Source organism: Clarias gariepinus, chromosome 20 (genome assembly GCF_024256425.1).
Source record: "Clarias gariepinus isolate MV-2021 ecotype Netherlands chromosome 20, CGAR_prim_01v2, whole genome shotgun sequence".
Lineage (NCBI taxonomy): Eukaryota > Metazoa > Chordata > Actinopteri > Siluriformes > Clariidae > Clarias > Clarias gariepinus.
Genome location: NC_071119.1, coordinates 4,503,378 through 4,526,483, shown reverse-complemented (window position 1 = coordinate 4,526,483; position 23,106 = coordinate 4,503,378). Strand labels below are relative to the sequence as shown.

Genomic DNA, 23,106 nt, shown 5'->3' with positions numbered 1-23,106 from the left:
TTTGAACATTTACTTATTCAAAAATTATTAATTGTTTAGAAAAATATTTGATCATTGAAAAAGAAATCAGTTGAGGATTCATTTGAGGAATTAAGGGTTGAGATTGAGGAATAATTTAAGGAAACATTTGCTCACTGAAAAAAATAATTACAAATCATTAGTGAATCTGATCAATAATAATGAAGGAATCATTTGACCACTAAAAAAGGAATCATTTGAGAATCTGATCATTTAGGAAGTTAATAATTTCAAGAAATTTTTAATTAATGAAAAAAAAGAAGGATTATATTGAAGAATCATTTAAACATTTAATTATTGAGAGCCGAGAAATCCTTTGAAAAATCATTCAAGAATTTATTCGGTAAGAATCATTTAATGAATCATTTGAGTGTTGGACAAGAAATAATTTGTGGAATCATTAAATCACTTGCTCATTGAGAAAAGGAATTATTTAACTATTCATTTGAGCATTTGATCACTGCATAAGGAATCATTTAATAAATCATTAGATCATTGAGAATGTGAGGAATCATTTAATGAATTATATGAGGAATCACTTGAGTGTTTGAGAATTCAGGAATTCTTTTGATGGATTACTTGAGAAATTATTTTAGCAGTCTATTATTGGAAAAAAGAAATCATTTGGGGATTCATTTGCTTACTGAGAATATCGAAACTCATGAAATTGGGGCTTTATGGGACATGAACAAGTTTAACTTAGGCTTTTCTGAGTGTTACCAAAGTTAGTAGTACAGTTCATTTAACTTTTGAGATTTTCACTCTGTCACTCTTCGCATTAATCTCAAGATCATCCGTATCTGCACCTTTTCAAACGTTTATCACCACTTCTTCGTATGCAGCTCTGCAGGAACCTCCTGCGGGATGATGCTTTTATGTTGTAAAATCTCCTTTCCCCTTCTGTTCTCCATCGTGTTCATTACCTGCTTTTACCTTCTACTACTCAGTGTGCACGCTGTGGATAAGTGCAGATCTCAGCAGGTTTGCTGAAGCGCTAGGGGATTTAATTCAGAAAGGTGATTTTGGTGTAACTGATCTGATCTGATCAATCTGATATATTTCTGTATTGTGAGAAGTACTTACAGTATATATGTGTATAAAAACAGCACTGTGGTTGTAGTTTCTTTTTGTGCTCGACTTTTCATGCTGTCCTTTTGTGCTTTCTAACAGGTGCAGATTTTTTGTGCTGACTAACAGACACTTTATTACAAAATCTAGATGTGAAACGAACCCTCAATAAAGATGTCAAAAAGTAGTGCGAGTCAGCGTGGCTTTTTTTTTTTCTAAGAGTAAGAATTTATTTATTCAGTTCTGTTTATGAGTTTTGCTGTTGTAGCCACTAAATGAAGAGTACAGTAAGGATGAAGGAAGGAGTGTGTGCAGGTGTCGCTCGCCACTTGAGTTGGCACAGCAGCGCAGAGGCTTTGGAGATCCGGTAATCGATCGGCTTGTTGCACAGCGTTAGTGGAGTGTCCTGTAGGAACATCGAGAACCTTGATACTACAGATGTTGTTCTGCAGCTCCCAGTGTGGTCTGTAAATCTGGACCATGACCACAGGTCTTCTCCTTGATCTTGAGACACACCAACATGCACACAGAGATAAGTTGTTTACTTACTGTCATGTACCTTCATACAGTAGTTTAGGTTGTGTGTCAGAAGTGTTTCCCCTCCGAGAAGCCAGTTAGATGACCTGCTGCACACATCTCTAGTCACTGGCTGGACTTTCAACCAGTGCCTGCACTACCCTCTCTCTCTCTTTCTCCTAGATACAGGAAGTATAATTTCTTTAGCTTGGTTGTAGGTTGTCTTGCTAAGTTCATGACAGAATAGCTCTCTTGCCATCACCTGTATTCACAAAGATATCAAAAAGATTTCCACTGCCTGCGGCACAATAGGGAACTGGTGAAGCAAACGCGAGATGTTTGTGTGTATAGCTCCTGACTTACCAGTTTCTTTGGTCGTAGGACGTGATTGGCCCGGTTTCCTGTCAAGCATTGGACAGGTCCCCAATCAAACCAGGAGGCCTTGAAGCCACCGACTACGACAGCCCTGGAAGCAGTGCCCAGACCTTCTACTTGCGAACCTGGCCCAAGTGTCAGAGGACAGTGCTAATGCTGAGAAGAAAGATGAGCCACACTCTCCCACACTTACTGTAATTGGCCATGGCTAAGGACACCAACCCTTTCTGTCACTAGATCTTTTTTCCACACCTACCAAAATCTCAGCATTATGATGAGGAGCAAGACCAAGGTATCAGGATCACACTGTAGGACTTCGGATCCTGTTAATACGAGGCACAATCCCAGCAGTTCTGGTTCCTATGGGAGAGAACTCCTCCACTGAATTTCTGGCACTCTGCCTGCCTCCTCTCGGTTCAGTCCACTCTGATGGGCCGCAGACATTCTGTCTCCGCTCTCTTAGTTCTGTTTCTTCTTTAATCTCTGCAAATAAAAGCAAATAGAAGAATTTCATTTATTTAAAATGACAATGATTAAAACCCTGGCTAATGTTCTGAAGTTGCAGTAAGTGAGTCAGTTCCAAGAATCGATTCAGTACTCATTAAGTTGGCACAGCAGCGCGGAGGCTTTGGAGATCCAGTAGTCGCTCGGCCTGTTGGATGGAAGCATCACTGTCACCACAAAGTTAGTGGAGTGTCCTGTAGAAAAAAAACAAAAAATCCCTGAGGCAGGGGGTACTCGGGCATACTTAGGAGTTTCTCAAACTCAGTAACTCAAATTGGACAAACCCTCAAAAAATCTGCTTGAATTCCAAGTTGTAATGCAACACAACAAAAAACAGAACACATGACGGTGAATACTTTTGCAAGGAATTGTAAGGACTGCTTTATAAAATAGAGACGTATTGAACATGCTCAGTGTGCAGTGACGTCACCTGTAGTGGACAGAGTTCCGGCTCTGGCGGAGGTTTTATACAGCGGTGCCTGGTACAGTGACGGATCAGGAACGTAGTTCTGCTGAGGCTCGAACTGCACCACGGGCAGCATTGGGTTCATCACCCGCGGCAACGCATCCTCGATCACCATGTCCTCATCGTCCCAGCGACACGCGTCCATGAACATTCCGTGGACTAACACTCCGTCCTCTATGCTAGGGAGCTGCAAACAAACACACACACACAGTGTACAGCACAGTGAGTTCTGGTAACCCAGAACAGAGTATAAATTCCAGAAGGGTGACGCCCTGACCGTCTTGTCCTGATCGAGTTCTGCTTCTGGTGCGATGTTCTTCAGGGCTTCAGCGATGGCGGCCTGGTCTCGGTAAACCGGGATGACGTTAAAGCGGAAGTTGAGCTCATCGATGGGCAGGTTGTACTTGCGGGCGTGGTTCTGCAGCGCGCCTGTTAGACAGTAATTTGTTTAGATATTTGTCATTAGAAAAACAGAACACATACATACACACACTAGTTTAACACTGACCCGTCAGAAAACCCTGAGGGAAGAAGAACCCTGAGACCCAGAAAGACTTGGGCTGACCTCTGGTTATCCAGCTCTGCACAAAAAGACAGGCAATAACTCATTAACTTGGTAACTAGAGTTTTATCGTACTCACACACTCAAATACTTTCCCCTTGGTTCATATTAAAATACCTTAAATGGAGTAGAAAGTAAAGCTCGTCTTACGGATATGAAGGACGTGCGCAGTGCCAGGTCTCGGACCCAGCTGCCCAGAGGCTTTAGGGACGGGTACGCAGCGTTGGCCCAGTACTCTGGCACCTGGTTGTTCAGGAAGCTGTTGTAGATCCGCTCCATCTCCTCAGACATCACCACCAAACCACCTATGGCCTTCTTCAGGGTTTCCAGGGAGATCTAAACACACACACACACACACACTTTAAATCGAAATCTGCTGTGAAATTACACTCTCGTGTCTCGAATCAAGTGTGTTAGTGCTCTGAGTGAGAAATAAAGATCTGCTTTTAAATTTACACCATTTTAACGAATCTCACCCGTAACACCCGCAGCAGGAAGTTGAAACGGTCCACTTCCTGTCCCAGCACAGTGGTCAGAGAGTTCAGTCGACCGTTAGCGTCTCGAACAAACAGGACTTCTACAGCAACATCCATACTGAGTTTCTCTGCAGACACACACACACACACACATATATTCAAACGTTGTTGCATTATTGAATGTGACTTCATTTTCTAGAGCAGTATAAATTCATAAATAATCAAAAGAAAGAAAATGGTAGTTTAAAGAGAACAATGTAGTTGGTGTAGTTTAAATAGCATGGTGAAGCAGGGGTAGGTACAAAAAATGTGGTGTGGATTGTGAAGTTTAAAAAGAGTGGTGTAGTTTGTGTAGTTTAGCGCAGATGATCTTATGGGTGTAGTTCATGGTGAATGGTGGAGTTGGTGTAGTTTATGGTGGATGATGTAGTTTATGGCAGATGGTGTAGTTTATGTCAGATGGTGTAGTTAGTGTGGTTTATGGCGGGTGGTGTAATTGGTGTAGTTTATGGCAGATGATGTAGTTGGTGTAGTTTTTGACAGATATTTTAGTTTATGGCTGATGGAGTAGTTCAGGGCGGATGGTGTAGTTGCTGTAGTTCATGGCGGGTGGTGTAGTTAGTGTAGTTTATGGCAGATGGTGTAGTTGGTGTAGTTCATGGCAGATGGTGTAGTTGGTGTTTATGGCGAATGGTGTAGTTGGTGTAGTTTGTGGCGGATGGTGTAGGTGGTGTAGTTTTTGACAAATGGTGTAGTTTATGGCAGATGGTGTAGTTGGTGTAGTTTGTGGCAAATGGTGTAGTTGGAGTAGTTTATGGCGGATGATGTAGGTGGTGTAGTTTTTGACAAATGGTGTAGTTTATGGTGGATGATGTAGTTTATGGCAGATGGTGTTGTTTATGGCAGATGGTGTAGTTAGTGTGGTTTATGGCGGGTGGTGTAATTGGTGTAGTTTATGGCAGATGATGTAGTTGGTGTAGTTTTTGACAGATATTTTAGTTTATGGCTGATGGAGTAGTTCAGGGCGGATGGTGTAGTTGCTGTAGTTCATGGCGGGTGGTGTAGTTAGTGTAGTTTATGGCAGATGGTGTAGTTGGTGTAGTTCATGGCAGATGGTGTAGTTGGTGTTTATGGCGAATGGTGTAGTTGGTGTAGTTTGTGGCGGATGGTGTAGGTGGTGTAGTTTTTGACAAATGGTGTAGTTTATGGCAGATGGTGTAGTTGGTGTAGTTTGTGGCAAATGGTGTAGTTGGAGTAGTTTATGGCGGATGATGTAGGTGGTGTAGTTTTTGACAAATGGTGTAGTTTATGGTGGATGATGTAGTTTATGGCAGATGGTGTTGTTTATGGCAGATGGTATAGTTAGTGTGGGTTATGGCGAGTGGTGTAGTTGGATTAGTTTGTGGCAGATGGTGTAGTTGGAGTAGTTTATGGCAGGTGGTGTAGTTGTAGTTTATGGCAGATGATGTAGTTGGTGTAGTTTATGGCAAATGGTGTAGTTGGTGTAGTTCATGGTGAGTGGTGTAGTTGGTGTAGTTTATGGCGGATGGTGTAGTTGGTGTTTATGGCAGATGGTATAGTTGGTGTTTATGGGGGATGGTGTAGTTGGTGTAGTTTATGGCGGATGGTGTAGTTGGTGTAGTTTGTGGCGGATGGTGTAGTTGGAGTAGTTTATTGCGGATAATGTAGGTGGTGTAGTTTTTGACAGATGGTGTAGTTTATGGCAGATGGTGTAGTTAATGTAGTTTATGGTTGGTGCTGTAGTTGGTGTAGTTTATGGCGGATAATGTAGTTGGTGTAATTTTTGACAGATGGTCTAGTTTATGGCGGATGATGTAGGTTATTGCAGATTGTGTAGTTTATGGCAGATGCTGTAGTTAGTGTGGTTTAAGGCGAGTGGCGTAGTTGGTTCAGTTTATGGCAGATGATGTAGTTGGTGTAGTTTTTGACAGATATTGTAGTTTATGGCTGATGGAGTAGTTCAGGGTGGATGGTGTAGTTAGTGTGGTTTATGGCGAGTGGTGTAGTTGGTTTAGTTTGTGTCAGATGGTGTAGTTTATGGCAGATGGTGTGGTTGGTGTAGTTTATGGTGGATGATGTAGTTTATGGCAGATGGTGTTGTTTATGGCAGATGGTGTAGTTAGTGTGGTTTATGGCGAGTGGTGTAGTTGGTTTAGTTTGTGTCAGATGGTGTAGTTGGAGTAGTTTATGGCGGGTGGTGTAGTTTATGGCAGATGATGTAGTTGGTGTCGTTAATGGCAGATGGTGTAGTTGGTGTAGTTCATGGCCAGTGGTGTAGTTGGTGTAGTTTTTGACAGATGGTGTAGTTTATGGCGGATGGTATAGTTGGTGTAATTCATGGCGGGTGGTGTAGTTAGTGTTGTTTATGGTAGTTTATGGCGAATGTAGTTGGTGTAGTTTATGGCGGATGGTGTAGTTGGTGTAGTTTATGGCGGATGGTGTAGTTGGTGTAGTTTATGGCGGATGGTATAATTGGTGTAGTTGATTATAGATGTAGTTGATGTGATTTTTTTGGCAGATGGTGTAGTTTATGGCGGATGGTGTAGTTTATGGTGAATGGTTAGTTGGTGTAGTTTATAGCGGATGGTGTAGTTTATGTAGATGCAAAGTAGTGTTTCAGGCCATTGCACTGAGGTTGGCTGCTTTTTCCCGAGCTCCGCCAGACTGACCAATTTTTCTACTTTTTCGTCCCCTTACGAAGAGTAAACATATAACAGATAAGTATTTCATACTACCTATAATATATTCACTCGAAACGCATGTTATATCGTTTTCGTATAAGTTTATATCGTATAAGTTTTAATAGTTTTGCAGCACACCGCTTCTAGCCGGCTTTTCATTAGCATCGCTAGCCCGTTAGCCCGGCTATCACAAGTTTGTTTACGCTCTTTCGCACCGGTTATTTCTATTTTTAGACACCATGTCGGTTGGGTCTCTGCCCCTGTGTGCAGGTGAGGAGACATTGGAACTGCACTCGGTAGACTTGGAGATGGAGGCCGTGGAGAAGCTGATCCGCGACCTACAGGTGAAGCTGGCCCGGCTACAGCAGCGGAAAGCCACGCTGGAATCGTCGCGGACCGACGCTCACCTGTCCCAGGTAAATTCTCGGCATGAGAATTCTCCGACAACCTCTACTCCGCGTGCTTCTCTGCCCAGGTCCAACGCACCGAGAACGCAGCCTGCCCAGCTTTCCTTCACCCCGGCGCCGGGATACCACGAGGCCTGGAAACTTCAGCAGCGGCCACCACCCGTCTTCGAGATCTCAACCCGAAACCGCTTCGCTCCTCTCCGCGAGACGGCACACGACGCGCTGGTCATCGGAGACTCCATTGTCCGGCACGTGCGTGCTACCACAGCTAAAGGTAAGGCGTACACGCGCTGTTTACCTGGTGCACGTGTTCTTGATGTTGCTGCACAGGTGCCTGCGGCCCTGAGGAAGAACATTCGAGCTGTGGTTCTCCATGCTGGCACCAACGACATCAGGCTGAGGCAGACGGAGATCCTAAAGAAGGACTTCAGGAGCCTGGTTGAGAAGGTCCGCAGCACATCACCCACGACAAAGATCGTCGTATCTGGACCACTTCCGACATTTCAGAGAGGAATCGAGAGGTTCAGTAGATTATTTGCCTTCAATGAATGGTTACAATCTTGGTGTCAACAACAGAGATTACCCTTTGTTGATAACTGGAATGTTTTCTGGGAGCGTCCTAGGCTCTACCGCACAGATGGCCTGCACCCTAGCAGAGCTGGAGCAGCGGTCCTCTCTGACAACATCTCCAGGACATTACGAACCATCTGACTTGCGGTAAGTCATACCTCAGATTCTTTAGATATCAGCCACAATACAACCCACCATACTAATAGACGCACACACATAGCTTGTACTATAGAAACTGTGTCTATTCCCCGATTAGTGAGAAAAAAGAATAAATTCGTTAAATCCAGCCGAAACAATCTGGTAACCATTAAACCAGAAAAAGCCCAAATAAGTAATCGAAGTCTACCTCTAAAGTTTGGACTTCTCAACATTAGATCCCTTACGCTAAACCAACCGTCTGCTAGCTGCATAGAGTCGTCACTCAGGGTTCACTCTATTGAGACTGTGTCTGTTCCCCGAGCTAAAAACAAATTTAGAAAGACTCAGAAAGTCTGTTTTAGTAATTTAATTAGCATAAAGACCACAAACTTGGATCAGACTGAATGCGCAGCCGGCACCTCTGATCTGAAGCTAGGACTGTTAAATATTAGATCTCTCGCATCTAAAGCAGTTATAGTTAATGAAATTATCACAGATCAGGAGTTTGATATACTCTGTTTAACAGAAACCTGGATTAAACAGGACGAGTATGTAGCTCTAAATGAAGCTAGTCCTCCTGGATACAGCTACATACACCAGCCTCGGTTAACTGGTAGAGGAGGAGGCGTCGCAGTTATTCACAATGATAATTTGACTATTGTACAAAAACACGGACACAAATTTAATTCATTTGAAATTCTTTATAGTAACATAAGTGTATTTAACTATATTAAGTCAGCTCAGTCGATCCCGCTAATTGTCATTTACAGACCTCCAGGGCCGTACTCGGAATTTCTTAGTGAATTTGCAGATTTCCTCTCAAACCTAGTCATTTCTGTAGACAAAGTGTTAATTGCTGGAGATTTAAATATTCATTTTGAAAACCCAGAAGACCCTCTGAGAACTGCATTTATGTCTATACTGGACTCGGTAGGAGTAAATCAGTGTGTAGTAGGACCCACTCATAAAGCAGGTCACACTTTAGATTTAATAATATTATTTGGATTAAGTATAAGAAATTTATTCACAATACCACTATCTGAAGTTATCTCAGATCACTATCTTGTCTCATTGCAAGTGTGTCACAATAATAATGTACACACAGCGCCGCGCTACCGTATGAAACGTACATTCACATCAACTACCAAACAGAGCTTTATCAGTAATCTCCCAGAGTTCCCAACTTCGATTAGATCACCGTCTGACCCCACAGAACTCGATCAGGCGACTGAATATTTAGAGTCGACATTTCGCTATACCCTAGATAATGTAGCTCCAGTCAAAAGAAAAATTATTAGAGATAAAAAACTTGCTCCCTGGTATAACGATCACACGCGCACTTTAAAACAGACCGCTCGGAAATTAGAACGTAAATGGCGTCAAACTAAATTACTAGTATTTCAAATAGCATGGAAGGAGAGCATCCTGAACTATAGAAAAGCTCTTAGTGTAGCTAGATCAACATATCTCTCCACTCTTATAGAAGAAAATAAAAATAATCCTAGATTCTTATTTAATGCTGTAGCCAAATTAACCAGAAATAAGACCACTGCAGAAATCTCCACAACAACATCATGCAATAGTGAGGACTTCATGAACTTTTTTAATAATAAAATTGTAAATATTAGGCATAAAATTGAGGTTTTGAAACCGAACAATGTAATTGATGCAGATGTTAATCTAGCCATGTCAGACCAGAACCTAGAATACTTTACTCCCCTTGAAGAGAATGAACTAATTTCACTCATCTCTTCTTCAAATTCATCAACCTGTATATTAGATCCTGTACCGACACATTTTCTTAAACAGATAGTACCAGCAATAATAGAACCCCTGTTGAGAATAATTAATTCTTCACTCAGCATTGGATATGTTCCAAAATCTTTTAAATTAGCAGTTATCAAACCAATAATTAAGAAACCTGACCTCGACCCCTGTCAGCTGTCCAGTTACAGACCAATATCAAACCTCCCCTTTATCTCTAAGATCCTGGAAAAGATAGTAGCGGAGCAGCTATGCTCATATATACATAGGAATGGCATACATGAACTGTATCAGTCAGGATTTAGGCCTCATCACAGTACAGAGACGGCGCTCGTTAAAGTAGTAAATGACATTCTATTGGCCTCTGATCAGGGTTGTGTAACTATGCTTGTATTACTTGACCTCAGTGCAGCTTTTGACACTGTTGATCACGCTATTCTTCTTCACAGATTAGAAAATGTAGTGGGAATTAAGGGTACAGCCCTCTCCTGGCTCAGATCCTATCTGACCCATCGTTATCAGTATGTAGACTTAAATGGTGATTATTCTGCATGTTCTCTAGTGGAGTTTGGCGTTCCGCAGGGTTCAGTTTTAGGTCCACTGCTTTTTTCCCTTTACATGCTTCCTCTGGGCAACATAATCCGTAAGCATGGTATTAGTTTTCATTGTTATGCTGATGATACACAGTTATATGTCTCAGCAAAACCTGATGAGAAAAAACAGCTTACTAAAATTGAGCAATGTGTGCAGGACATAAGAAATTGGATGCTAACTAACTTCCTTCTGCTAAATCCGGATAAGACAGAAGTTCTAGTCATAGGACCGCATACAGCTAGGAGTAAAATTTTAGATCATACCGTAACTTTAGATGGCCTTTCTGTTCCATCAAATGCAACAGTGAAAGACCTTGGTGTGATTATTGATTCCAGCCTTTCATTTGAAGCACATGTAGATAATATTACCAGGATAGCATTCTTTCACCTCAGAAATATTGCCAGAATAAGAAATTTATTGTCGCTAAACGACGCAGAAAAACTAGTTCATGCTTTTATCACCTCTAGGTTGGACTATTGTAATGCCTTACTGTCTGGTTGTTCAGCTAGATGCATAAATAAGCTTCAGCTAGTCCAAAATGCAGCAGCGAGAGTCCTCACCAGAACCAGAAGATATGAGCACATCACCCCTATCTTATCTTCACTCCATTGGCTCCCTGTGAAATTTCGCATTGATTTTAAAATACTACTCTTGACATATAAAGCATTAAATGGTCTCGCGCCGCAGTACCTGAGCGAACTGCTAGTGTCTTACGATCCGCCACGCCTACTTCGATCAAAGGATGCAGGCTGCTTGTCAGTACCGCGTATTATGAAAAATACAGCTGGGGGCAGAGCTTTTTCTTACAAAGCCCCAAAGTTATGGAATAGTCTTCCAAATAGTGTTCGGGACTCAGACACAGTCTCAGTGTTTAAGTCCAGGATAAAAACCTATTTATTTAGCCGAGCATTTTTATAAATAGATTTGCCATAGGTAAAGGAGCAGATCTGGGGGACTCATGGACGTAGAGTATTATGGTAAACTGGTATGTTTGGATGCTGTCTTCCTCACTCACCATACCTAACTGCCATCTCTCCTCTTCTTCTCTTTCCCCCCCTCTTTCTTTTTCCTCTCTCCTCCTGTCCCCCCCTTTCACTCTTTCTCTCTCTCTCTGTCGAGCTACACATGTCGTTCCTGAGCTGCCAGTGATCCAGACTCCCTCTGCCCTCCGGACCTGTCTGACCCATCCTGGTGCCCCGCTTCTGGCTGAAGATCTCGTCACATGGATGCCCCGTGTGTCTCTCTGGGATGCGTCTGGTGTCTGGGAATGATTCTCTCTACCTAGAAAATGGTTCTGGCCTTGACTGGTGTTGGCAACTGTTTCTCTGGGGACTTGACAGTTCGATAGTTCATGACTGGAACTTCTTACAAGTCTACCTGGGTCTTCAATAACTACCTGGACTCCATATTAACATCAATTAACATCAGCTATTATAGCTGAACTGCCTCCCACCCTACACACTGTATAAATGCAGATCATTTACTGCTTTTGTTTCACCCAAATGAGGATGGGTTCCCTGTTGAGTCTGGTTCCTCTCAAGGTTTCTTCCTCTTACCATCTCAGGGAGTTTTTCCTTGCCACTGTCGCCCTCGGCTTGCTCACCAGGGACAAACTGACCATTTTGATTCATACAAATTCACATTTCATACAAACCTAAATAATTCTTTTGACTATGTAAAGCTGCTTTGCGGCAATGAAAATTGCTAAAAGCGCTATACAAATAAAATTGAATTGAATTGAATAGTTGGTATAGTTTATGGTGAATGGTGTAGTTGGTATAGTTTATGGCGGATGGTGTAGTTGGTGTAGTTGATGGCGGGTGTTGTAGTTGGTGTAGTTTATGGCGGATGGTGTAGTTGGTGTAGTTAAGGGCGGGTGGTCTAGTTCGTGCAGTTTATGGCAGATGGTGTAGTTGGGGTAGTTCATGGCGAAAGGGGTAGTGATGTAGTTATGGCGGATGGTGTAGTCGGTGTAGTTTATGGCGAATGGTGTAGTTGGTGCAGTTTATGGCGGATGGTGCAGTTGGTATAGTTTATGGCAGATGGTGTAGTTGGTGTAGTTTATGGCAGATGGTGTAGTAGATGGTGGATGGTGTAGTTGATGGCAGATGGTCTAGTTGGTGTAGTTTATGGCAGATGGTGTAGTTGATGGCAGATGGTGTAGTTGGTGTAGTTAATGGTGGATGGTGTACTTGGTGTAGTTAATGGCAGATGGTGTACTCGACACTCACCTGGAATCTTGCCCAGGATGGAGTCGGCGAGTTCTTGCACCACCTCGTCATTGCTCTTCCCTCCAGCGGCTGCTGAGGAGCGCGGCTGTAACTCCAGGATGGTGTTGATCAGAGTGGACGTCTCCTGTCTCTGTGGAAACAAAACAAACACGACAGCAGGTGTGAGTCTGTGCGTGTGACGGCGTGTTGTGTAAATCTAGTATTGTGGTGGTATCTTGCAGTGTGTGTTAGTGTTTGTGTAACATTGTGTCTCACCTGGAAGGCCAGGTTAGCGTTCTCGTGCATGCCGAAGATCTCGGGGTCGTCGATGATCGGGAGATTCTCGATGTAGCCGTTATATTCACTCAGGCTGTCGGACTCCGGAGCGAAGTAGATGCCTGCGTATGAGAGACGAGACAGCGTGCGACTATTATTATATTTATTATAATCCATAAATAATTAATTTTTAGTAATTAAATATAATAAAGGAGTGTGTGAGTGTGTGTGTGTGTGTGTGTGTATGTACCTGATGATGAGTACCTGTACCCTTCCTCCAGAGTCAATGGTGCGAAGAACCGTTTGAGAACAGTGCGCAAACAGCGCTGATCCCAAGAGTCTGTTACTCTTCCTCCATATGTAATCTCTCCTAAACACACACACACACACACACACACACACACACACACATACACACGAGTATCAGTAATGGTCACCTTCCCAGTGATTAATGAGACATGAAACTTGAACCTGCAGTTACACTAATCATGTTTTACACTCTGTGATGTGACAGACACTAGATATATAGTCGGCTCCAAAAGTATTGGCACCCTTCATAAAAAGGAGCTGAAATTAGTCTCGGACCCCGAACATACGATTCCAGGTAAAACTCAGGTATTGTTTTGCAAACGTCAGATCAGAGATCTACATATATATTGTAGTGGTTCCACATTCTGTGCAGATCAAAAGCTTTTTATTCTCACTTCAGGTGAAAGCTCTTTGGTTTTACACACGTTGTCGGATGACAGAACGAATTTACCTCAGATTCATTTCACTGTGAAACAAAAAACGATCATAGACGACGATAAAGTTCTTAGACGATGTTTTTAAATTTTTTTAACACAGTATTCTTCAAGGGTGCCTGTTAATTTTGTCATATAAATATATTTAACAAGGTCAAGTCGAGTCGGTCAGCGACTTTTCATCTCATTAAAGACTCGTCCGTATTTATTGTGCGTTTTATATCCTGGGACACCGGTTTGGGTTTTGCTTCGCCGCATAAAACACACACACACACTCACACACACACACACACACACACACCGGTGGTGTAGATGAGGTCATCCCAGGGGATGTGTCCTGCCTGGCAGTAGAGCTTCAGGTTGAGGAGAGCGCACTCCCTGTCACTGTCGTTAAACTCGTATCGGATGTTCCAGCCCAGAGGCCCGAACTTCTTCCTCTCCTACACACACACATACACACATACACACTAATAACTCATCTAGGATTAACTAATGATTCATATTATTATAATTATAAGAATGACTATAAGTGTGTGTGTGTGTGTGTGGGCTCTGACCTGAACGATGGCGTGGAAGAAACACATCCCGAAGATGATCTTCCTCCACTTCCTACCCAGGATGTGAGACTCAAAGAAGTCGTCGGTGATTTCGGTGAAAGCGCGGCGCACGTTGGCGCGGAGGCCCTTCGGCGGCTCGTTAGTCACCTGGTGGCGTACGCTCGGTCAATTGCAAAACTATTGGCACCCACGGTGTACATGCTAAACCTGGCTCTGTTACAGGGGGAGGGGACTGATGGAACTGACATGAAGAAGAAACACTACAGGGTTTACTCTTTAAAGTTCACTCATTAATAAAGCACACACACACACACACACACACACACACACTAAGTGTGTCAGATGTGACAGTTTAATCATTGAGATGGACATTTTCATTTAAATGCTTTTACACTCAGCTGTTCTGGGCCAAACGTCTACACTGTCACTTTTTCAATGTGAAGGAGTAATTGTGTGTGTGTGTGTGTGTGTGTGTGTGTGTGTGTAGTAATTACATATGTTACACCATACCATATTATCACCTTCCCAGTGCAGTCAGATGGTGTGTGTGTGTGTGTGTGTGTGTGTGTGTGTGTGTGTGTGTGTGTGTGTATGTGTGTGTGTTACCTTGACTGAGTTTTGGAGCACGGTGACTGGGAAGACGTCTGTAGGCATGGAGCTGAGGAACAGCCTGAAGTTCTCTTGAATTTTAACACCTGCAAAAACCGACCAATCAGATCTCAGTACACTGACAATCAGACAATCAGGAAGCAGCAGTGATCTTTAAAAAGAGTACGAGTTACACTATGTCGCCAAAAGTATTGGCTCGTCTGCCTTCACATCATATGAACTTGAGAAACATCCAATTCTTCATCAATAGGGTTTAATATGATGTTGGCTCCACCCCCTTTGCAGCTATAACAGCTTCAACTCCTCTGTGAAGGCTTTCCACAAGGTTTAGACGTGTGTTTATGGGAATTTTTGGCGATTCTTCCAGCAGCACATTTCTGAGCTCAGATGAGAAGGCCTGGCTCGCAGTCTCCGCTCTAATTCATGTCAAAGGCGTTCTCTGTGAAGGACAGTCAAATTCTTCCCGCCAAACTCACTCATCCATGTCTTTAGTGACCTCGCGTTGTGCACTGGTGCGCAGTCGTGTTGGAACAGGAAGGGGCCGTCTCCAAACTGTTCCCACTAAGTTGGGAGCATGAAATTGTCCAAAATGTCTTTGTATACCAAAGCTTTAAGGGTTCCTTTCTGGAACTAAGGGGCCGAGGCCCAACGGCTGAAAAAACAAGCCGACATCATAAGGTATCGACATCATAAGGTATCGACATCATAAGGTATCGACATCATAAGGTATTGACATCATAAGGTATTGACATCATAAGGTATCGACATCATAAGGTATCGACATCATAAGGTATTGACATCATAAGGTATTGAGTCTGCAGAACGTTGGGTACCTCTGTGCACTACGAGTCTCAGCACCTGATGACCCCACCCTGTGATTTTACATGGTCTACCACTTCAGAGTGCCTGTCGTTCCCAATCGCTTCCACTTCGTTATAATACCACTAACAGTTGACTGTGGAATATTTAGTAGCGAGGAAATTTTACGACTGTAAACACTGCACAGGTCGCATCCTATCACTGTACCTTGCTGGAATTCACTGAGCTCCTGAGTGTGTAGAAGCGTCTGAGTGCCTGGTTGCTTGATTTTATACACCTGTAACCATGGAAGTTAACGGAACACCAGAAATCAATAATTTGGATGGGTGAGTGACTACTTTGGGCAACATAGTGTACTCACACACACACACACACACACACACCAGGCTCAGACAGCTTTTTGATGATTTCCTCCATGTTGAGCATCCAGGAGACGGCGAGGTGGCAGTTCTGCAAGAAGATCCAGTTCCCGTTCTTCAGAGCTCTGCTGATCATCTCCTCCGCTATCGGGCCTTGACCCTGACCCAGAGAGATGGACTCCACTCTAAACACACACACACACAATGTAATATCTTGTTTATTCCCTCCACTAACTAATTTCCGGCTCATTCTGGCTGCGTGTGTGTTCCCGGTGCAGCGGGTTCCCTCTGACCTCTCCAGGCATCCTCGCTCCTTGGCGAATCTCTGGAACGCCCCCATGGGATCGGACCCGGTGCTGAGGATGAAGATGAGCGGCGTGGACGGAGACATGTCCGCGTACAGGGTGGCCAGATCCACGGGCGGGTTCTCTACAAACGGCTGGCCCAGGCTGACGATGACGAACTCGGTCACGGCGAGGACGACCTTAAGGGAAGAGAGCGCGAGTTAGCGACCCGCCGCGTTAAACCACACCTGATATCAGAATAGTAAAGATAATAAACCTTTTCTTCGCAGAAGCTCTTAATCAGGACGAGTTTTTGAAAAGCTCCGAGACACTCGTTCCAGCGACCTTTGACCTCAGGCTGCTGGTCGGAGGACGGCTCCGTGGTGGCGAGGTCCGTCTCGCCGTCATGCCACAGCTCTGGGTTCACCGACACCTCCAAGGATCCTGAGAGACCAGAGAAATTAACAGTGTTTAAAACTTATAAGAACTGAAACACAGACACACACACACACACACACACAGATAATGAGGGCGTGTACCCAGCTGAACGCAGACGGGTGCAGACACGATGTCATCTTTAATGCCTTTAAAGCAGGGCAGCTTTTTCTCCAGGTCACAACACGTCGTCCACGTGGAGTCGGACAACCAGGGGACACTCGGCTTTTCCGGAGTCTCCTACACACACACACACACACACATACAGATAAACACCATCAGAATCCAGGTGAGTGAAATTAAACAGGAAAGCGCCTGAGGCTAGAAACAGGAAATGGCAGAACAGGAAGTGGAAGTGACAGACGGCTGAGGTCTGGGATCAGTGATGACTGTAAAACTCAAGTCAAGTGTGTGTGTGTGTGTGTGTGTGTGTGAGAGAGAGACCCTGAGGACGGGGGGGTGAAAATAGCAAGCAGCTTCGCTTGTTAATGTAGCGATTAACACACAGTCACGTCTCATTTATGACACACACACACACACACACCCTGTCCATGCCTCCCGCTCCACGGAGGAAGCAGAACCACTCTTGCGGTGAGATCTCCTCCCTCTGCATCATGATCTCTACACACAACATGAAGCTGTAGATGGTCTTGTGCTGCTCGAAGAGACCTCGGGAGACGTTGGTGTAGGAGCTCAGCAGCGTGCAGTCCAGCAGAATCTGCAAGCGCACCAGGAGATCGCCGTGCTTCGGAGACGTCTCGATGGTGCTGTTAAACAGCTGACAGTAAAACACACACACACACACATACACATTATATACAGTAACGTTCTATTAAATACGAATAAGACATTCAAAGTCCTTGGATGGAATGTAAAGATGTGTGTGTGTGTGTGTGTGTCACCTGTTTGAAATACTTTAATGAGAACTGGTACATGGGGTCGATCTCGGACAGACTGGCGATGACGAAATACATGACAGAGCCGCGCGTGGCCACGGAACGATATTTCTCTCTGGCCGCGTTTATCATCAGCTCTGTGGCTTCGGCTTCTTCCAGACGCGATTTGATCGCCTCAGATGTCACCTGCACACACACACACACACACACACACACACACAGGAAGAGTAGGTCAGGGTGTTTCAGCAGTGTGTGTGTGTGTGTGTGTGTGTGTGTGTGTGTGTGTGCGTGTGTGTTGGCTCGGCCCTGAATCTCTTTGCAGTTTCGTTTCTTCCTAATTAGGATGGATGTTGATGTGAGCGAATCAGAGGAGAGGGGGCACTTACTTCTGCTCAAAGTATATACAGTGGAACCTTGGGTTACGAGCATAATTCGTTCCGGAAGCGGGCTTCCAAAACACTCTTAAACCAAGTTTTATTTTCCCATAAGAAATAATGTAAACTCAAATTACTCGTTCCACCGCCCAAAAAAATAAATACATTAAAAAATAATAAATACAAAATATAAAGAAAAAATAAAACAAATTAACCTTCACTTTACTTTTCTTTACTTTAACCTTCACTTTGCTACACTTTACACACATTAGCGGAAAAACTGTTTTATGAAAATATTTGCAAGGAACATCGCTAATCACAGAGGTTTTGTGTAAGGCAGAAAGTGTGCGTCTGTATGTGTGTGGGAAGCCGAGGGGAAGAGAGGGTGGAAAGGGGGCTGTAAAGGCGAGTGTGTGTGTGTGTGCTGGTGTGAGTGACGAAGCATAGTGTCAAATTACGCGTGTGCACTCACTCAACAGGCTAATACAGAGGGGGAGAGAAAAAATGTATCTTTAACCTCTAATGAGACTTGCATTTGCTTTACACGGGCGCACACAAGTCTAATATAATTAACAGTACACGCGCGCTGTACACACACGCTTACAAACGCAAAATAAAATATGCTTTTCACACACGTGGTTACAGTGTTATAGTAAACAGTACACGTGTGCACGGATGTTGATTATACCAGTGACAGACGAGCACTAAGACCCAGCAGGGGAGATGATTACCCACAATTTCACAGCGCAAGAGAGATGTGATGATGTGACGCTCGGTGTCAAAACAAGAAGCGCATGCGTGATACATGATACTCGGTGCTCGTAAACCAAGACAATGCTCGTTTTTCAAGTAAAAATTTATAAAAAATCTTTACTTATCTTGCGAAACACTCGCAAACCGTGTTACTCGTAATCCAAGGTTCCACTGTATATATATAAGACTGTGTACCAAGGTTCATTTTCTCTGAGTGTGTGTGTGTGTGTGTGAGAGACGTCCTCAGGACGGTAACGTGTCTCCTGTTCTACTCGTGACCCCTGTGTGACCTTTGACTCCTGCAGCGTGTTGATGAGCTCCTCGTTGTCCAGGATGTTGCCCTGCGAGGTGAACAGCAGCCTGAGGATTCGCTCCTCGATGTCTTTCAGCTGGTTGCGGTCGGCGTTGATGCGCACGATCAGGTCGTTTCTCTGCTCCTCCAGATCGGGACGCTCCAGACACACCACGTCACTGTGTGGAGACGGAGCACGTCCTCTCAGGAGACAAATCCACATCGACTGGGGGCTTTAATATAAAGTGCGTGTGTGTGTGTGTGTGTGTGTGTGTGTTACCTGAGGAGCTGATCCTCCAGTCCTGACTTTGTCACCGTGAAGTTAATAATAGTCACTTTGATGCAAACCTGCGGAGAGAGAAAATACAAAAGAGTTAAACAGTGTCTTAAAGCGGAGGATCAAACTGTGAGGGTTTAAACCACTGTTAGTATTGTTCCACTTAAACAGGACAACACGTCAGAAACGCGTCCTCTCTCTCTGTGTCTCTCTGTGTCCCTCTGTGTCTCTCTCTGTTTATAACCGGATAGAAAGTTGGCATCAAGTGCTGGCAGCTGTATCCGATAACCTTTAAGCTGATCTGGCACCCCGACGCACTCGCACTCAAACAGGAAGTCGGTCCAGGAGCGATAAACGTGATTTTTGACGTCAATAAACAGAGATTTGTTCAATTATTACAGGAAAGTCAGAACTCAAGTCGTTTACTGAGGAGAATCAATAACGAGTTCAGTATGTGACGCAGCGCTCACATCCATATTCATCGTTTATATGGAAGGAGTCTCCAGTGTCAGATGTGGCCACACACACACACACACACACACACACACACACCTCAGGGAGGTAGTGAGGGTTGGCCATCTTGGTTGTCATGTAAAAGCGGAAGTTTTTGTCGTAGTCGATGTCGGAGTCTCCCAGACGGATCAGCATCCTGCCACCGGAGACGAACGTCTGCTTCAGTAGGACAGGCTCCAAAGCAGGGTCCAGAGTCTCTTTAAGCTGCACACACACACACACACACACGCACACACACACACACATATATACACAGTGATTTAATCACATCATTAATAATCAGACGTTGGCGTTGAGTGTGTACTCAATATAACTGATCTGTTCCACAGCTCTGGGTAACGGGTTCGACATCAACGTTCACTTCGAGTCAGTGATATATCACGTTAGAGCGCCACCTGTCTGATAAACATGAAAGTGCACTTGCGGGAGCAGGATGGGACGATTCCTCAAAACAAAACAATCCACCCTCAGGTGCTGAACGTCTCACTGTCCGTGTGACTTTATCTCGAGTTTATAAAGAAACTAAAGTTTTAATCTGAGACGATGAGCGAGGTGTGAGAGACGAGGACATCACCTCTTCCAGCAGGACGGGCGTGCCCAGGCGAATAGCGTTCTCGAGGGTGCGCAGGAAGCCGGAGTCCGTCAGCTTGATGACCTTCAGGCCGTTCTGCGCCTCTTTGGTGCGGATCCAGCGGTTAGCCTGAAATTCACAACGAGAATATTAATATACATAAACATACATCAGTTCATTTCATTCACACTCGAGGACACACGTCACTACAAACGGATACAATTGTTTTTCCTACAACATCGCAACTGCAACATCCACAACATGTTTTTAATAAATCATATCTTATCTTAGTCATATCTATTTGGAAAGACTGTTTGGAGAACCAGCAGAATCTTTATCAGTTTTTTTTCTTATTTTCCTGGGTCAGGTGTCCACATACTTCTGGCCATGCAGGGGTTCGTAAACATGCTTCTGACTTTTAACAGCAGGATTTTTGTTTTCCGTCCAAGCTTTAAAGAAAATCAGATTTTGTGTGAGTCTGACGGAGCGTGCTGATGAGACAAGCTGAGATGAGGACAGTATGTAAATATCTGGTGCAGTAATGATGTGTGTGTGTGTGTGTGTGTGTGTGTGTGTGTGTGTGTGAGAGTAATTTGGTCTCGGAGGAGCTGCCAAGACTCTAACAAACAGAAGAGATGAATAGAGAGTGTTACAAAAACCACAAGGAGCCAGAGGAGGAAGAGGAGACGGAGGGATTGGAGGAGAGAGAGAGAGGAAGAGAAGTAGAGAGAGAGAGAAGGAGAGAGGGAGAGGGAAAGAGAGAGAGAGATGAAGCGCAGTCGCAGCAGCTGTAATAAAGACTATAATTTACTCTGCTGGGATAAAATCCTACACATTTGATTTCTTTATGTTTTACTGATTCTCTTTACACGCGGTCACTTTATGGCCCTCATTATAAAGCTGTTAGAGAAGGTCACCTGATCTTGTGGATCGATCATAAGGGGCCAGCGGCGTCCGCGGGTCACCAGGATGCCGTTCTCGATGGACACGTTGTCTCGGGGCAAACCTTCCACGTTCCACTGCCGAATCTCATAGGCGTCGCCCAGGATCCCGATCAGACTGAAGTTGGAGCTGATAGGGATCCCCAACTCCTGACAGCGTGAGATCCACTGTTCGATCAGCTACACACACACACACACACACACACACCTGATCAGTGAAGCCTGTTTCCTGATTTACTCACTCACTCACTCATCATCTATACCGCTTTATCCTGTATTCAGGGTCACGGGGAGCCTGGAGCCTATCCCAGGAAGCTTAGAGCACAAGGCAGGGTACACCCTGGACAGGGTGCCAATCCATCGCAGGGCACACACACTCAAACACACTCAGTCACACACTACTGGCAATTTGGGAATGCCAATTAGCTTAACCTAAGTACCCGGAGGTAACCCACCAAGCACGGGAAGAACATGCACACAGAGACGGGAATCAAACCTGGCTGGAAATCAAACCCAGACCCTGGAGGTGCGAAGTGACAGTGCTAACCACTACATCACCTAAACCACTATGCCTGGTTCCTAATTTAGCTTTGTAATAAACAATTTTCACATTTTCAAAGTAGCTATGCTTATTGCCCCCTAGTGGTCAAACACAGATCAAACCGTGGTCCCGACTTAGTTTAGACTCTGATGTGTGTGTTAGCTCTGTACCAGCTGTCTATAGAATGAAGTAAAGGCTCCGTAATATGCCACGCATGCGGCCCCGATGAACACGTTCCCGACCACGTTGTTGATCTCCTGCTCGAACAGCGAGATGCTCTCCAGCCAGCGCACGCGCTCGTCAGCCAGCGCCGAAGTCAGCTTCCCTGAACGACTTAGTCGTGCCGTGGTCAGGGTCATGCTTGCAGCTACACACACACACACACACACACACACACAAATACTCACAAGTTTACACACACTTGTAAATTTTTTATTAAAACCATTTGAACACATAATCTTCGTTCCCCTTCTCGAGTCTCACCCAAGGTCTCCCTCTCCTCCAGGCTGGAGTTAAACTGCTTCTGCAGAACCGCGACCTGGTTCTCCACCTCCTGCAGCTTGGCCTGCTTCTGCTTTAAGGTCGCTGTAGTAGCGTCCAGCTCGGCCTGATGAAGAACAAGCAACAAACCTTCTAGAATAAGGAACGAAGCGGAACATGAGGACGAACACAGACGGTACCGGACTCACCTGGGCGGAGGCCAGTTTCGCTCGTTTAGGAGCGACTTCTTTGAGCACGCGGGAGTACAGGTCCATGGCTATCACCCACATGCACATGGACTTACAGGCTTTAGACACCTTTTCCACCTTGTCAGGGATGAAATCAGGGTTCTGGAGGTAGCGCTGAAGCTTTTGGAGGAGCTGCGGGCGGATGTTGTCTTTGTCGTAATCGGTCAGCTTTCTCAGGAAGTTCCCGTCGCCGAGGAGTTGCTTGGCGCTCGCCCAGTCCGTCCTGTGTACGGGGAATAATTAGGACACTTACACACAACTGAACCACATTCATTAATCCGTTCACTGGTTTATTTGTCAGGGCACCCACTTGTTGTTGAGGAGGATACACACTGCCTCCATGACGGTCATGACGAGATCAGGCGGTTTGGTGAACACACGGAGCTCGGCGATGTCGGCCTTGTCCAGAGAATCCAGAGCCTTGTTGGCCTTTTCCAGAGCGGGCAGAGCCTTGTCCAGGTCTTCCTGCGCGTCTCTGGCGATGGCCTGCGTGAACCTGGCTTTCTCCTTCGTCACCGCTTCGTCCTCCTGCACCACTTTACGGACCTGGGGGTTGAAGGTCAACAATTAAAGCTGTGAAATAATTTACCAAAAACAAACCGAGTTCAATCACAGTTTATCAGAGTTCAAAACTCCAATTATATCGCCATCCAGCCATCAATTCGAGTTCAAAATGTTCCTATTCTATCCACAAATCATCCATCCAGTAAAATCCAAACTGTTCCATTTTTTTCATCCATCCAATCATCTGTCGTCTAGATTTGAAAT

At 44.6% G+C, this 23,106-nt stretch overlaps 1 protein-coding gene across 1 annotated transcript in view; it reads right to left on the bottom strand.

Annotated features, from left to right (window-relative positions):
* Positions 1-422: 422 nt before the first annotated feature.
* Positions 423-23,106, bottom strand: part of LOC128508160 (dynein axonemal heavy chain 6-like) — a 53,412-nt gene continuing 30,728 nt past the window's right edge. The window contains exons 52-80 of the mRNA XM_053479370.1: positions 22,649-22,884; positions 22,300-22,561; positions 22,094-22,217; positions 21,781-21,977; positions 21,046-21,249; positions 20,132-20,257; positions 19,597-19,761; positions 19,048-19,115; positions 18,766-18,946; positions 17,355-17,534; positions 16,997-17,230; positions 16,557-16,692; positions 16,295-16,461; positions 16,027-16,217; positions 15,758-15,918; positions 14,553-14,641; positions 13,947-14,093; positions 13,691-13,829; positions 12,897-13,016; positions 12,647-12,768; positions 12,392-12,521; positions 3,986-4,113; positions 3,660-3,845; positions 3,456-3,528; positions 3,225-3,376; positions 2,912-3,134; positions 2,576-2,675; positions 1,966-2,460; positions 423-1,864 (exon numbers count right to left, since the gene is read on the bottom strand). Coding sequence (XP_053335345.1) covers positions 2,454-2,460; positions 2,576-2,675; positions 2,912-3,134; positions 3,225-3,376; positions 3,456-3,528; positions 3,660-3,845; positions 3,986-4,113; positions 12,392-12,521; positions 12,647-12,768; positions 12,897-13,016; positions 13,691-13,829; positions 13,947-14,093; positions 14,553-14,641; positions 15,758-15,918; positions 16,027-16,217; positions 16,295-16,461; positions 16,557-16,692; positions 16,997-17,230; positions 17,355-17,534; positions 18,766-18,946; positions 19,048-19,115; positions 19,597-19,761; positions 20,132-20,257; positions 21,046-21,249; positions 21,781-21,977; positions 22,094-22,217; positions 22,300-22,561; positions 22,649-22,884 — 4,248 coding nt within the window. The 3' untranslated portion in view covers positions 423-1,864; positions 1,966-2,453. The remainder of the gene's footprint in view (positions 1,865-1,965; positions 2,461-2,575; positions 2,676-2,911; positions 3,135-3,224; positions 3,377-3,455; positions 3,529-3,659; positions 3,846-3,985; positions 4,114-12,391; positions 12,522-12,646; positions 12,769-12,896; positions 13,017-13,690; positions 13,830-13,946; positions 14,094-14,552; positions 14,642-15,757; positions 15,919-16,026; positions 16,218-16,294; positions 16,462-16,556; positions 16,693-16,996; positions 17,231-17,354; positions 17,535-18,765; positions 18,947-19,047; positions 19,116-19,596; positions 19,762-20,131; positions 20,258-21,045; positions 21,250-21,780; positions 21,978-22,093; positions 22,218-22,299; positions 22,562-22,648; positions 22,885-23,106) is intronic.